This window comes from Falco biarmicus, chromosome 1 (genome assembly GCF_023638135.1).
Source record: "Falco biarmicus isolate bFalBia1 chromosome 1, bFalBia1.pri, whole genome shotgun sequence".
In the NCBI taxonomy this organism is placed as follows: domain Eukaryota; kingdom Metazoa; phylum Chordata; class Aves; order Falconiformes; family Falconidae; genus Falco; species Falco biarmicus.
In genome coordinates, this window is record NC_079288.1 from 102,076,619 (window position 1) to 102,092,491 (window position 15,873).

Sequence of the window (15,873 nt, forward strand, 5' to 3'; positions counted from 1 at the left end):
CAATAGCTGTGTAGATGGCTGCAGGTGGTAGGAGCCTCAGGAGTGGCAGAAATATCCACTTATGCAAAAAAGTGGTGGGTGGCTATTACCGGGTTAGTGTGTCGTGGTCATTTTACCCAACAAGGGCCTGAGTTGCCCTGTTACCTGTGAGACTGTGTGACACAACACAAGAGAGCTCAGAAGAAGCAGAGCTGCCCCTTGATGTCTGTCCACAACAAATTGCTGTGAGATGGTGTGAAACCAAAGAGATGAAAGGGAAGTTGCTGCCTTGTAAACAAGATGATCAGGCTGCTCAGTCAGAAATGTCTATCCCTGGGACAGGCACATACCTGGGGAAAGCCCAGGAAGGTATTTTCATTGTGTTTTGGGGTAGAGCAGTAACTGGATGGATCAGTGGTGAACTACTGGCTGTCTCAGGTGTTCACGTTTCCAGTTGCATCTTAGCTGAGGCAACAGGAAAGCAAAAAGTCATTAATTATAGCGCACATAATATGCAAGCATCTCTGGGTATCCTTGGACCCAAGCTTTTGTCTGTATGCCAATGGGTAGTGGAGTAGGTGCACTGACATTGCACTTGACACAGCTGCTCTACCGTGAATGTGGCAGTGATGCCAAGCAGGGTGAGAGGGAGCACAAATCGGGAACCTCAAGGAAGTGATGGTGCTGAGGAAGGCACCAGAGCCCTTTGGCTTTTGTATTCATTGCGGTAAGGTGGCACTGCTGAAATAAAGGAAAGTGCCTCTGGGGAATAAGAAAATGACTCAGATATGCCAGCATCTCATGACTGTCTGGGAACTGCTCATTACTTTGTGCTTACAAGACCTGTGAGCTCAGAGCAAAACTTGAAAAGCACTTCCAGATACCTGGCACAGTACTAGTGGTGAAGCATAAAGGAGAGTCAAAAAAAGAAAGAAAAATCCAACTAATTAATGAGAATTTTGTTCCTTTTCAGCTCTGAATCTGTGAAGGGCAGGACATGTGGCACATGGGTTGAAAAGGACTTGTGTGCTGTCTCCAGAATACTTTTAGCATTCAAAGCAGGAGGAAGGGAGGGTGCTTTCCAGAACTAAACCCATTGCATTTATCATGAAAACATCAGGCATAAACATACGTGCAATATACCAAATGCCCAATAGCACAGATTTGAACTGAACGGAACAGTGTAATTGACTGCCTTGAGTATATATGCTCTTCTCATTATGGTTAGGGTGTTTACTGGATGGTGTTTCCATTTCCTTGAGCTTCTATTGTTTTCCCAGAAATGGGGTGAGGTTTGAATACCTGCTATGTCTAACCCTTTTCTTTGCTGTCCCACAGGAGTTTGCACTGTGGTAGAATTTCTGTTTCTGTTTCTTTCAAAGCCAATTACTGTAGGGTGCTATGGGGCTGAAAGTCTTGGGTCTTGTAAAAACATACAGGACACCTTGTAAGGAGTCTAGAATCTGTTAATATGTTGCTGTCAGGAATAAAAATAAAATAAAGCTAGATGTAAAGGTATAAGTGTTGCATAAAGCCTTTGCATCGACTGGTACCAGTTCAGATCATCACAGAGCATCATCACGCCCCATACTCAAGCTATTAATGCTGTAGTTAAATGCTACAGCTCAAATCCTGTTCTCACTTCACTCTACTTCTAGGTGTGGACAAATGTGTTGTCATTATGTGATGAAACCAGGGCGCTGTGATCCTAGGTCAGTTTAACAGTTGGTAACAATGGTCTTCATATTGTTTTGAATAGTCCCCCCACACTACATATATTCACTCTTAGCCGTGATTCCCTCATGTTAATTGCACCAACAGAACAGAATGAATGAGTCAAAGGAAAGGAGCTAACTTATTTTGTGCCACATGATTGTTCAGATACCAGTTCTTAATTGTGACGCACCGTGCAGCTGCACCAACATTTGTGCCTGCATGTTAGGCTGCTGCAGAGTTGTAAGAAATGAGGAAATGTGAAGGTGAGATAGGAGGAGAGCAGCTTCTGCTGAAGGCATAAGTGATGTCAAAAATAATTTCTAAATCTCAGACAGAAAGAAATGCCCTGGTGTGGAGCTGCACAGGCACTTCATGCGGAGGAGTTGAAGACAGCCAGAAAGAGGAGGTTAGATAAACACGAGAGGTCAGTGTGTTTGGTGACACTATCCTTCTTCAGACAAGCCTTGATGATCTTGGATGCAAATATGAGCACAGTGAAGAAAAGGCAAATGGCCTTCTTATGTAGCAGGGGCAGAGCAGCTCTTTGGAGCACATGAGGAACATTGTGTCTTGTAGCCTGTCTTGTGGAGCTGGTAGGGTTTGCAGGCTGGGTGGGGATCAGAAACCTCCTGCAGCGCAGTGGTTGAAATCAGTTGGAATTAGGCACGTGCCTTGATGAAGTTCAGTTGCCCTTTATGAGCTGGGGAAAAAGTTCCCCTAAATGTGTATCTGCATCTTTATGATTAATTATCATAATACAGGGGGCAACTGTATGGGAATTTGATGACATTATAGTAATTAACAGAAGAATATCTATTGTCTTAAGCTATCAGAGACCCTAAAGATTAGCACAAAACAGGAAAGGATTCATGTAGGCAAACATATTTTCTCACTCAAACTAAACACCTGGCGTTCAGAAATATTTGGAATTTACAGCCTTTCTTAAAAGCAGAAAATGCGGGGAGTTCAAACACTGCTGCTCAGAGGGCATTTTTGATTGCAGGGTCATAAAGTGCACTTCTTATTGGTCATATCTGATTTTTGATACAGTAAAAAGAAGCAAAGTGAGTCAGTGAGTCACACTAGTTTTACAGTCTAAGCCTGTGTGCTTAAAAACAATCACTGCATTTCCAGGAAAGAACATTTCTGGGCTTCAGGTTCCAGTCAACAAGGCTGCAACGTTGATCTGAAATTACTTCTTGCATTTCCTTATAGATAGAAGCAGTTGTTGGTCAGCAACAGATAGAATTCAGAGGCCTTGAGAACTAGAATAACAGTTTGCTAGCAGCAGGACATGTGAATTGGTGCGAGAGGATTTTTGTTGCTGTTTGTGTCCCTGTGTGGACGGAGGCAGTCTGTAAAAGCCTGAGCTGAGGTCAGTGCTGGAGTCAGTGGCACTGTTCTCTCACGCCCCACGGTGCTTGGGATGAAATTGGATTAATCTCACAGGCATCAATTTTGCTTATTTATGAGTGTCTCCAGAAATTTTGTCCAAATACTATTACATGTATCGTACTTTGATTTCTTGATGCTTAATAATAGTTTATTTGACTGGACAATAACCTTTAAATATTTTGTTATCTGAGAAAGCATCACTATGCAGGTACTGTCAGACACTAGCACTAGGAGTAATCCTATACAAATCTGATACAGGCAGGTCACCTAGCTCTTGCGTCTCCAATGTGACTTTTAAGTTTCCTTCAAAAATTGTATTGCATTCTGATGTACACCAAAAAATGTAGGAATGGCCTTGGGGGATCAGAGTCAAGGTCCGTTGAAGTTGGTATCTTATTCCTGAGCTTGGTATGCCTTGAAAAAGAGCAGATACCTTGGAAAAGAGGAAAAGAAGAGGACAAGCATTTGGGCCTACTTGTCCAGAACATTATCGTACTCTAGCCAATTTTACAGCAAGGATTTCCCAACCTGGATGACATTCCTGTACGTCTGGGTGTTCTCGGTGGATTTTCTTCTGTGTTCTTGTTGAATCTTCTCTTCAGTCTCTGTACACTTTTGACATACACAAAATCTTTTGGTAAGAAGTTCCCCAGGTCAAGTATTTGTTGTGTGGAGAACCATCTTTTATTGTTTGTCCAGACTTTGCTTCTCTTCGCTTATACATGGTGGCCCTAGTTCTTGTATTAGAAGAGTATTCTCATATTAACAACACTCAAATAAAGAATTGCCCCTGATCCTTGTTCTAAACTGCCTAAATATTAAAAAAATAATCTAAAGTTTTGTTGTCAAGCACCGGGGACCTAATATAACCACTATTTATGGTTCTTTATATCATATTAAATATGCATTAATGCCTTTAAAAATATTTGTTATTGCTTTGAAGGATGCACATAAATGCTTATTCCATTTGTACAATCCTTTTCATACAGAATAATTGTTACAGTGGAAAAACAAATACAAACCAAACTCTGTCATACGAAGTCAAGTAAAATGAATAGCGCATAAAGAAAAATATTTTCTCATCCAGAATGAGGTCAGACAAGTAGAAAACAGGACACAAATAATTTTCTAACGTGAGTGGATTGTTTCTTTACGTATCTGCCAGGAGGCCAGGGTAAGTGCTCAGCAGGATGGGCAGCTTTCTCAATGAGTGTAGGCTGTTGAAACTGAAAATAATTTCTCAGTTTTATGTCACTTCTTATGCGTACAAATTCACATTTGGATTTTAGCAGGTAGGTTACTGGGTATTTCTGGAAAGCTACTCTGATTTTAGTCACAAGGACTGGAAAAGTCTGCTGGGTTTCGGACACAGCTCCTGGTATCAGCAAGAGCCAGGGCAGCAGCAATGCCACTCATCATTAGGTAAGAGATGTCAGCCTATGCAGGTGTCGCTTGTTCCAGAGTGTTATGGAAGTGTAACTGATCCTTTTTATATAGCACACCCTCAGAATTTTTCACGTTCGGTGGTTTGTAATGTCATAAAAAATTCCTAAATGTCGCACAAGATAAAATCTCCCTGCGTGGCATGTCACGCTGGGCTGCAGGGAGCCTCCTGCTCATGGCAGAAACTTTGCCAAGGACAGAAATGTAACCAGACATGACATAGGCACAAAGTTATAGGAAAAAATCCATCTACGTTGTATCATCAGTATGATTTCATTTACTGATTTCTGTAGCTTATATTCTTGTCACTGTATTTCCATATCCTCACTTGCCATTCTGTATTCCCAGCAAGTTAACAATTAACATCTCTTAAGACTTCGCCTTTTCGCTTTTTTTTTCCACTACAGTGGAACTGTAGTCTTAGCAGAAACACCAGAATAATATTTCAAACCTGGCATTGTAGATATGAACATAAAGCAAATTTCTACTTTTTCTTTCCACCTATGAGAAAAGGCAACTACAGCATGCTACTTTATTCGCCTGCCTAAACAAATGGAGAACTGGCTCATTTTTCTGTTTTGGCCCCTTTCCCATCCTGATCAAGAGTAATTTTTTGTCAGCCCAGGAGATTTGAATGAAGATAAGCATCTCGGATGTCTCTGTCTGCAAATGGATTTTGGCTGTTCTTTGTAAAACTGTCTAAGGATTTATATATCTCATTGTCCCAATGAGTTTTTTGTTGTTTTTTGTTTTTTGGGGGTTTTGTGATGTTTTTGGGTTTGGGTTTTTTGGGGTTTGTTTTTTTTTTTTTTTGGTTTGGTTTGGGTTTTTTTAGCCTTAATTCTCATAAATTAGAGGAAATACCCAAGCTGAACATCAGCAGGGGCTGAAATCTGAAGTGCTGTAGGCACTGAGGAGGGTTTCACTGTGGATGTCTCTGTAGGGGAAGGAATACTGCAACAGTTCTGTCCCCTGTCCAAGACTGGATGGTAGCAGGTGATGTTTCAAGTTCTGCTCTTTGGTCCTTTCCTGCGCTTGGTATATATTGCTGCTTCTTTACTTCTGTGAACACCTGACTAAAGGGAGAACATAAGGCACTCATCTGTGGCATAGGTACTCATTAATTATCTTCCATTATAGCAGGTGGCAGCGCTTTCCTGAGGAACAGTAAACAGGTATCGGCTTTCGGTTAAAAGACCCTTCCGTGTGACCGTGGCATTCATTGTTTCTTTCATGCTTGTACTTTGCCCTCATGTAGTAGCTCATTCTCATGCAGGCTTATTCGTTCTAAAAGTCCTGCATCAGGCAAAAGGAAGCGCAGGTGATCCAGGCTGTCACTAGCATGCCCAGTCCTATGGCTCATGGAATCTGCCACCGAATGCTTTAATGTTCAGCTAATGGGGCAAGAATGTCTTTCGTTAGTGCTTCAGTGTTATTGGTGCTTCACAGCAACAAACAGAGCTTTCTTCAAGTGAATGGAAGTTGGCAAAGTTTTTTTTCGACAAAAATATGTGTGTTCCTCCTCCATTGGAATTTTAAAAGTCACTACAAAATGAGACATGCAAATGCATGCCTTGTATGTGTGTCCTACACTTCACAAAATGGTAAAGAAGGAAAGAATATACACAAATAGTTAACAAAAAAAAAAGTTTCCATTTCTTGGACTTAAGTTTTGTCTTTCTATCACCTGCCTATATTTTAGTTTCTCTTAAGTCATTCATCATTTCCCGGAGGGAAATTCTCTCTGGCACCACCCTATTCCTTTAAATTGCCAAGTGTCCTGTCGTAATAAGTCAGTAGAAATGAGATGAAATCAGTAAGAGAGTAGCTTAGGTGGCAGAGGCTCTGGTATAAACCCAAAGGCCAAGTGCCCCTGAGCTCTATTACAGGGAGCATCCTTAAGTCAAGCCCTGAAACTCTGGGCTTGCATCCCTGGTGGAGCAAATGGCCTTCAAATCCTGTTTTTTCCCTCAAGATAATCTGAACAGGCAGTCACAGGCACCAGCGCAGCTCAGAGGGGTGAGCAGAAGCCCAGGAGCCTGGCATTTTTCTTTCCTAATCCTGGGAATGCTAGTAGTTCAGTCAGGATCCTCTTGGCATTTTCACGCTTGTCTTGATCCCGCTTTCACAGCAAGGCAAAACTGCCAAGAAAGAACAGATATGGATCCAGGGAACACAAATGTGTTTGTTGCCTGGACTTATGGCAGAGAAAAAGATGAAACGTGTATCAATGCCCCTGGGTATGAGAGAATGCTCCCTCCTCCTTGATAGCCTTACGTAATAAAAAGGCCAACAAATGTGATAGAAATGTTTACAGGGGAGCTTCCTAAACGTAAATAGAAGTGCTAAGCGTTCCAAGCTTTTACAACTTTATTGACATTTTAGTTTTAGCTTGGACAGTTAAGTTCTGTTTCTCTTGTCTGTTTGCAATCTTGAAAAAAAAGTGACCTTAAAAAGAGGAGGAAAAGAAGAATTGTCAGTATTTTTGAGGTCTCATTATTTCTGTGGAAGCATGTGAAATAAATCTTTAATTAAAAAAAACAGGCTAAGAGGGTGGACTTTTTAATTTGGTCCTCTTATGAGCTATGGAACCTGCGTCATTCTGGAAACCAGCTGCAAGAATAGCTACAAATCAAACAGTGTGAGTGTTGCTTCAGTGCTTAAAAATTGGTCTTGGGATTCTGGCATTTTATGTTAGCTGAGTCAGAAAAGCTGCTTAAAGTCTCCTCTTCCTTCTGCCTGCTCAAAAAACAAAGGCTGATTTGGAGGTAAAGTGATTAACTTTGTCCAAATGTGGTCTCAAGGAGCTACTTGTCTAATGACCTCTTATTTCCACAGATTTTTGTAAAGTGTGTGTATGTATGAAAAACAGTTATCTGCAAAGGGAAAAATACTAGTTTTCCCCCAGTTTACCTATCTGTCAGTAAGGAATAGGAGAGATTGACAGACGGATACTGGAGTTGCCAATGCACCCTTGAGAGGGAAAAGTCTTACTTCAGGTATCCGCTACAAACATCAGCTGAGTCTGTGGAGATACAGGCAAGTGGGATCTGGTCAACCTCATACAACTTTTTTTTTTCCCCAAGAATTTTAACTTCCATGGAATAAGATAGTTGGGCCGTCAGGGATTAATAACTGTTTAAAATAAATTATATTTGTTAATGTTGCAAAATTACTGAGCATAGCTGTGTGGCAATCTGTCTGCAGAAAGTTGTAGAAAGATGTCTCAGCGCTGCCTGGTTGTGAGAAGGCAGGTGAGCGTCAGGGAGCCTGGTTGTACCCAGGACCTGCCTGTGTATGCGTAAAGCAATTGTAAAGTAGCTATTGCCACCAAGGAAATAGATCTGGGTGTCACAGGTTTGATGTTTTTATAGAACTGTGTGCAATGTCTCATGGCAGTCAATACAAAGTAGAGTTTTAGGAAGCATTTAGAAGGGAATTATAGGGGAAAAAAGGGAAAATATGAGAAAATCGTTTTGCTTTCAACACACCATTCAGCCAAGTGTGTGATTAAATCGTAGAAGTCATTGTCACAAGATGCTGAGCAGGCAAAAATATGATGGGTTTGAAGAAAATGCATTGTAAGTACTGTAGCTATGCAGCTGTAATAGTACAGTTTGCCCTTGAACTCTTGCTAAGCATCAGTTCTGACTAAAGGAAAACAGCTTACTCATTTTGTCATTTCCAAATTGCACCTAGATACTTTATCTACCTTCCAGATTCTTCGATGCATGGTATCTTCCTCTCTAGAAGTCCACAGAAGTTGTGAAGTCATCTGTGCACAGATTATTAAAAATAATTAACTGCAGATAGTATGAAAAATATTTTTTCGTTATGGTTTTCAACAACACATACCTCAGGTTTATTTTGATAGGCGGCAGAATTCTTGTTTCACTTTTGCACACAGAAACAAAACGCCTATTTTCTGGCCCAGAATTTCTCATGACAGTCTGTATAACTTCCAAAGGATCCATTTCCTGTGGAGTTGCTCATAAGACTCTGTTATAAACAAGAATAAGTGCAGCGCCTGGAGCAAGTCTGCAATATCAAGCCAGTGCTATGTGGAGTTTTTCTGGGCTTTCCCTGTTGTGTGATAACAACATAAGAAATGCAGTCATTTCCAGAGTGGGAAGCAATCCATAAACAAAAGCAAGCAAAGCACAGATAGTCTGTCACCTGATAGATAACCAGGATGTTTGTATTAGTCAATATTCTGCACAGACAGAGAGGTGGAGGCCAACAAATCAGTGTTTGTGTTCTCTATTCTTCTAAGGTAGAGCTAGAAGTATTTTTCCAGGACTTTCCAGTGTTTAATGACTTCTTCTATGGTTTGCAGCTGGTATACAGCAGAAAGAAATACACCTTCAGTACTGTAAGAACAGTAACTTTGAAATTCAAGGGGAAAAATTGTAATTTGTGGTTGAAAAGGCCCTTGATACAAGAGCAGCACTACAGCAACCAGGCATGGGACGGGGATTTGGAGGACAAGGAAATGGCACAAGGTTGTTGCTTGGCTGTTCGGTTGTTGCTGCTGTCGTCTTGTCCCAAAACTGAAATTGTGGGTGAAAGAAGGGAGTGAAATTGGTTTGGAAGGAAGATGAAATAAGGGACCAAGAAGACAGCTGAGGACAGAAAGGAAATGTAAACGCCTTTGCTACATTGAATTGCGAGGAGTAGTAGAGAAATGAAGGTGATGAACGCGCATGGCTGCTGTAACGTGGGATGACCTGCTGACAGGGCTGTACAAATACAATTTAGGTGCTAAATGACGGGGCCAAGACGAGCAGAAGCTTACATGAGATTACGAAAAGGAGAAGATGGACAAGAACATGTAGTTAGCTGCAGCAAAATCTCAGGGTCCTTCGTTTCATTTTGTTTCAAATGTCCTGACTCTCACTCACCTTCTGGTGAGCACACACACAAAGACGCTTAGTCTACATGTTTTCAAGGGGTGCACTTTTCTCCGATGGCTTCTGCACGGCCTCATAACTGGAGGGTCACAGGGCACATCATTTGGAGTTGAAGTGGTTGAACACCTCAAACTGGTGCTGAAATAATACGGGTTGAGGAGAGGACTGGTGTCAATCGTACTGCGAAGGTTCTTCAAGAAGAAGCAAGCTAAAGACAGCTCTCTTATCACAAAGTTACATGGAAAAAACCCTTCTGGTGTTTTAAGACTATCTAAAACATAGGTAAAAGTGCAATAAAAGTGTGCATGCCTCAGATAAGCAGGCATACACCAGTTTAAAGCAATAGGCTTTAAACCTTTGCCCTCTCTCTTATTCTCAGTTCCCTTCCTGAAGATGCCCAACATGTTGCTGGCTTTCATTTGGCTGCTGTGTGCTTTGAGCTGATGATATCGGAGAATTGTTCAGTATAGATGTTTTATACTATTGTCTTATGAACTGCATTTTGGGATTCCTTTGGGAAGACTCAGTACACACATGAAAACAGCCCCTGTAGTACAGGAGATGGGGTGGTAACAATGCGAAGCATCCCACTTTATCTGCCAGAATCCTTCCTCAATGTTCATACATGGTATGAGCACTTCTCTCCCAAAGGGGCCCAGCACCAGTGCCTGTGCGTGAGGAGGAGAAACAGCTGGGCCTTTTAAAAGAGGCAGGCATCAGGTACTCAGCACCCTCCATCTCAGGGATCGGAGTAGGATGCAGCTGTTACACAAGGGAAAATGCTTGATATTTGGGTACCCAAACCAGAGATCACGAATTCCCGTTTCCATAGTCAAACGGTGGCCTTTTGCTGCAGTAGACATTTACAGCTCTGGGGCTGATCTGGACGTTGGCAGTGTTCAGGCATCTATGGGTACAATCTGCTTGTGGGCAAGGTGGTGAAGTGAGGAACCTTGCCTTACAGCCTGCCTGTACTCAGGGACTGGTAACAGCCTAAAGAGAGGAGACTGATAATTTTACCCTCCCCTAAGAGTTCGTTACTGCATTCAGTCAGGCCAGGATACTGGAAGAGGCTGAGTTACGGTAGCATGTACTAAAAATTTTAATTCCAGTTTCAGAAATCAGGCTGAGGTGGCAAAAATGAAGCAGACTGTTTCTAAATAAAGCAAATGAAAACATAAGATAACAAACAGGTTTTTTGCAGAAAAAATTTAATAATGCATTTTTAGGAATAATTACACTCTCACAAGCAAATTTTGTGTATGTAAGATGCAGTTTTTCCCATTAGCTGAGTAGCTAATTAGACATATAACCATGTCCTTGTACACAGCAATGAGATGTGAATATTTCTTAAGAAATGAATAGGAGGAATGGAAAAAACAGTAGAAATTAAATAAATTATCATCATTTTCTCTCTTGTATAGAAACTACTCAATAAATACATTTATAAAGACCATGGAGATCAGAATAAATAAATAGCAAACTCACTGTCTTACAGATTCTGTAGGCTAGATGTTTAAAGTCAGAAATCACAGTTCACGGTCTAACAATAGGTTGACTGTGATCCAGGAAACTCTTGTTGACACAACATACTAATGTACTCCAGGGGAGCAGGAGGAATTACCGGTTTGCTGGTATAATGGCAAAATAGTAAGGTTTAGTGTAAATAAGCTGTGCTGTAAGTGCATTGCACTTAACTGGAGGGATTTGGCTGAAGTGGCTGCCAAGGATTCTTCATGTCCTTTAGCAACCCACCTTTCCCATTCAGCGTCTTCAATGTCAATGACCAGCGTGTCCCACAGACAGCACTGACCATTTTGAAAGACTTTCTTAAACAGATGCAGTTAAATAAATAAATAAAATAAAATAAAATAATCCATAATTAACATAATAACACTGATGCAGGAGGTAGAAGATGGTATGCTGCCTGAACGGTGCTTTCCCCAAATGTTTCTCTCAATGGAGGAGCGGGAGCAGTTCCCAGGTTTTTTCTGTCCTGGTGTTCCTTAGAGCGGTGAGTCCGAATTGAGCTGAGCACTGTTAAGAGTTGAGGGAAGAGGATAATTTAAAAGGAGGTTCAAGAACAGTTAGCATTGCACAGACAGTTAAGGGTGAGTGGTCTGTTTCCAACTCTGTGCTCTCTTGAGGCACAGAGAGAATAAAGTTGATGTTTGTGAAGCAGTTACTGTAATCCCAGTGTGTGCGCGTCTGGTACCTAGCTAGGAAACGTCTGTAGCGTGAGTTTCTGCATTTACTTGCGTCAGGAAACTCATTAACTTGGAAATATGAATTATTAACATATGCTACTATAAGTAAGGGGCAGATGAATTTTTTAAAGCCTCATTTTTCAAAGGGAGCCAAACACTTCTGTGTTCCTTTCCCTTCAGGCAGAGTTGCCGGTACTCAAAAGTTTAGTAGTGATGTATTGGCTTAAACAAGGACCATGCAGCAGAGTCAGAAAGACTAGTTCTAAAACCAAGCAGCAGGTTTCCTTGTTCTTTATATCTGATTAAGAGAAAATGGAAAGTATCATTAAGAATTTCTACAAATAGGCTTTTTGGAGGGGGGTTTACCAATCAACTGCCCAGACTGAGTGGGACTTACTTAGCCAAAATTGCCTTCACGATCAGCTGTACCCAGGGAGCAGTGGGCTCCAAGCACACCTCTCTGCCGTCCTTCAGAGTCGCTCTGCAAAACAGGGAACAAAGAAAAGTCAGGAAACTTCTACATGGATTTTTTTTACTTGCAGAATGTAGCATTATGTTTTTAGATTAGTTGGTATCCGTTCATCCCAACGGCCCTAGGTTAGACCTGGCCATTTTTTTATACGTGTTCCGCAGCTGAGGGGGCTAAAGCCATCCAGAAGCTGTGAGAGTCTCTGTGCCTGCTCCCAAAGCAGTCATGCATTCACAGGACTCTTTCTCAATATATATGGGTACTTGGTTTGTATTTGGTTACAATAGTAAAGCTTTCTTACACAACGATTGAAACCTCCAGTGGTGAAAAGATGTTTCAGCACTATAAGGATTTCAGTGTTTTAGTCCCTCCTCCATGCTATTCAAGACCAGATTAGTTTCATTGTTTCCCTAAATCTGCTTGTGAGAACTTAATTTTTCTTTTTCAGACTGATGCAGACTGTTTTAATGGCAGGTCTGCCTGCCTAATAAATGCAGGATTTAAGCTATGTTATTGCCTCATGTATTAAGAACAGACCAGCCCTAGAAATTCACGTTCTACCACCAGAAACATTTAATATGTCCCATGACACACAAACAATGATCAGTTCAGGAATACATGCGGTCATAGAGACGATGAAAAACATGGTGTGTTACTTAAAACCGTCTCTCTCAAAAGAATAACCCAATCCAACTACCTCACGTGAGCCTACTAACTGTCACACTGGTCAGGCAGCGTGAAAACCCCTGCAGCAGCAGCAGCAGCGGCAGCGGGCAGGTGAAGAAGAGGGAGGCTCATGCAGAGCTACTTACATGACTTCAACGTTCTTGCAGTGGGGGCCGCTCTGTGTCAGCTTCACATCTTGAATGGATTTAGGAGGGATGAACTTGGAATGAGTGGCTACACACTGGCACCGGAGCTCAGTTCCCATCCTTGCCAGGGTCCTACCTGTGAGCAGGAAAGGAACATCGTGGTTTGAGAGGTGATCGGATATAAGGCACGACTGCTCTGTTTTAACAACATTCATTTAAAATACTGCATTTGTCCCAGCTGCCTAAATCCTCACATTGTAAAAGTCAGTTGCTTATTTGTTTCAGAGGAGCTGATGCCCAAGTACATGTAAAACTAAATTGACACATCTTTTTAATATAAGCCCACATATTTTATGGTTACTTGTACTGTACGGTTATTGCATTGTTTAAATGTCTGGATGGACAAACTGGCAACTGTATTCTGTGTGTAAGTAGAGCCCTAGATTTTTGTATTAATTGAAGGCTTTTTCACGCTTCTGTGTCTGTCTTGTTTGCTTTCTGTTCCCAGCTATGTATTACTTGCTCAAGGCAGTATGACTGTTAAGTAACAGATACGAGATCATAAACTGTTCTTGGTGCAGGAAGAGAGAGAAACATTCAAACACTTAAAAAGAAGATCCTGTCTCTAGCTCCATACACTTCAAGTGAAACACAGAAATTTAAGTCACAAGTTTAAAAGTTCCTTAAAATTTTTCCCACAAGATGTCAGTAACTCTTCAGTACAAGGGCCACGGTGTAGATTTCTGACTGAAGAGAAGTTGCAGAAAATGTATTGAAAGAAACTATTTTGCTGAAACAAATACAAAGCTACTTCTGCAAGGACAAGCATCTCGGTGGATGCCTGGACAATACTACAGCCATGGGGATCCTGGGAGGGATTTACTTACCCTGAGACAATGCCACTGAAATCAGGAAGAGAGCCAAGACAGCCACAAGTTTGCCGTTCATGATTAGACAGGAGTTTTTTGCTGGATTGTTTAGCTCTGGTTCTGTGGATCTGAACCCGCTCTTGTCTCCGAGGATTGCCAATGCCTAAGCTGGGTGATCCATCTTGTTTATATACCGTTTTGTGCCCAGCGCGTATGCTTTGCTAGCATGTAGATTGCGTTAGAGGAATTTCCCAGATGTAGTAAAAATGAGTCACATGACTGTTGTGAAACTCCTTTCTAGATGACGAGGAATTATTCTGCTGGGAATGATATAATGTATTAATTTATTAAATTATGTAAATAATAGCCATGCATTCTGGTTTCTTTTGTAAATTTTGTGCTTTTTCTAATGCATACCCTTTTTTAGTAATACAACTTTCCGACGGTTTCAGTTAATGTTAAAACTTTTTATTATTTTCTTCCAGGTAATAACAGTTCTTTATAGGGATGCCAGATCTATAGCTGAGATATTTAATTTCTTATCTCTGTTTGTGGTCGTGGCTTCTAATTATCTGATTTTAAGCCACTGGAGTAGAAATTGGGCAGTGCTGAAATCACTGGGAAGGCTTTTCACTGGGGTCAGGATTTTACCGCCGCGTTATTTTGATGTTAATGATTTTAATTTTTTGTTCTTTTCAAGTGGCATCTTACAAAGTAAATTCACCTCCAATACTGTGTGTTCAGTAAAGGAACTGAGGCTGCAGTATTCAAAGCTTCCTATGGGAAGCAGGTATTAAATTCTGAACGGCTTTGAAAATCATGCCTGCATTTTTCATGTCACACATGTTAACAGATGATAAACAGAAGAAGCTTTGTATGCAAACTAAATAGCATGACCTGCTGAATGCAACTGCTTTTGCTTCCTTTGTAAGTCTAGATATTTTTAATATGTTTTTTCTGTAATTTTTTCAGTGACTGTAACCCTAGGTCATAGCAAAGGAAGATGAAATTGGAGTATTATGACACTGCTGTAGACACCTCTGTTAAAAAGAAGCTCGTTGCATGAATGCTGACTGTTTACTTGCTGTGGCTGGTAGAGATATTACCTGAGGGAGACAATTTCAAAGGAAGACTTGGGCTTCAATACTAATCTGTTGCTTAAATGAAGATTTGGGCATTTAACCCATCTGGAATGCATGTGAATGGGAGAAGCCGTTCAGTTTTGGTGCTGTAAAAAAGTCGTTTGACTGTGATTACTTTTGCTGTTTGATGTCTCCAACCTCAAAGCTTCATGCTTCTGTTACCTGTGGATTTATAGAGATAATTCTCCCCAACTCTGCAGAGTCTGTAAAAACTCAATTCTCTTTAGCATGTGAAGCATTATAATTTATTTCTAGTAATAATTTAATAGTTTGCTCATAGTTTATTATGGTTTACAGTGTACTATTTGTCATTAACTTACTTCATAAAAGGAATTTTGTGGTGAAAATTCATCTGTTTCCCATCACTGTTTCAGCTGGCTTAAGAAAAAGTCTCACTGAGTTTGCCTGTCCTACCTCTTACCAAGTACTGAGTCAACAAAAGGTACTGATTCTGACTTCTAATGGTGCTTCCCCATAGCTGTATGTCTTAGCTTTACTGAAGGAGACATGTAGTTCTCTGAAGGTGTGAAAAAGGAGAGGATTTTACCAGGTAGCAAGGGTTATGTTTTATTGTTTATGTTGTATAAGTTATGTTAATTTAACAGAGTGGTTTCACTGGCATCAGGTTGTAGATGTTGGAGCTTTAACCGATTTACTTGGAACGAGTTTTTGCTGATTCTTTTCTTTTGGGTTTTCTCTCGCTCTCTCTGTCTGTGTCTCTACAAGTGTAGGCACACACAGAGTAATTAAAATTGGATTAAGGGTTTCACTTTTCTTAGTTACTATTTGTAGCTTTATTATCTGATTTTGGTCTGCGCTGAAATGTCATTAATGTCTGGGGCAAAAAAAAAAAAATTCCCCCTCAAATCCCCAAGTAAAACGAATGACTGCTTGTCCTCTTCACCACTAGACTCAGTTATTTCCTGACTTT

At 40.9% G+C, this 15,873-nt stretch overlaps 1 protein-coding gene across 1 annotated transcript; it reads right to left on the reverse strand.

Annotated features, from left to right (window-relative positions):
* Nucleotides 1-10,637: 10,637 nt before the first annotated feature.
* Nucleotides 10,638-14,170, reverse strand: LOC130143811 (interleukin-8). The gene is made up of 4 exons (XM_056326706.1): nt 13,819-14,170; nt 12,932-13,067; nt 12,048-12,131; nt 10,638-11,480 (listed from the first exon to the last, which is right to left on the reverse strand). Exons 1-4 carry the CDS (start codon nt 13,877-13,879, stop codon nt 11,450-11,452), a joined length of 312 nt encoding a protein of 103 aa, XP_056182681.1. The 5' UTR covers nt 13,880-14,170; the 3' UTR covers nt 10,638-11,449.
* Between the last annotated feature and the right edge of the window lie 1,703 nt (nt 14,171-15,873).

Excerpts from the sequence above, each read along its gene's own strand:
- LOC130143811 (XM_056326706.1), bottom strand. The coding sequence starts at position 13,879 with ATGAACGGCAAACTTGTGGCTGTCTTGGCTCTCTTCCTGATTTCAGTG. Across the intron at positions 12,132-12,931 it reads TGCAAGAACGTTGAAGTCAT|AGCGACTCTGAAGGACGGCA; the intron begins GTAAGTAGCTCT and ends CCTGTTTTGCAG. Across the intron at positions 11,481-12,047 it reads GTGAAGGCAATTTTGGCTAA|TGCTCAGCTCAATTCGGACT; the intron begins GTAAGTCCCACT and ends AACTCTTAACAG.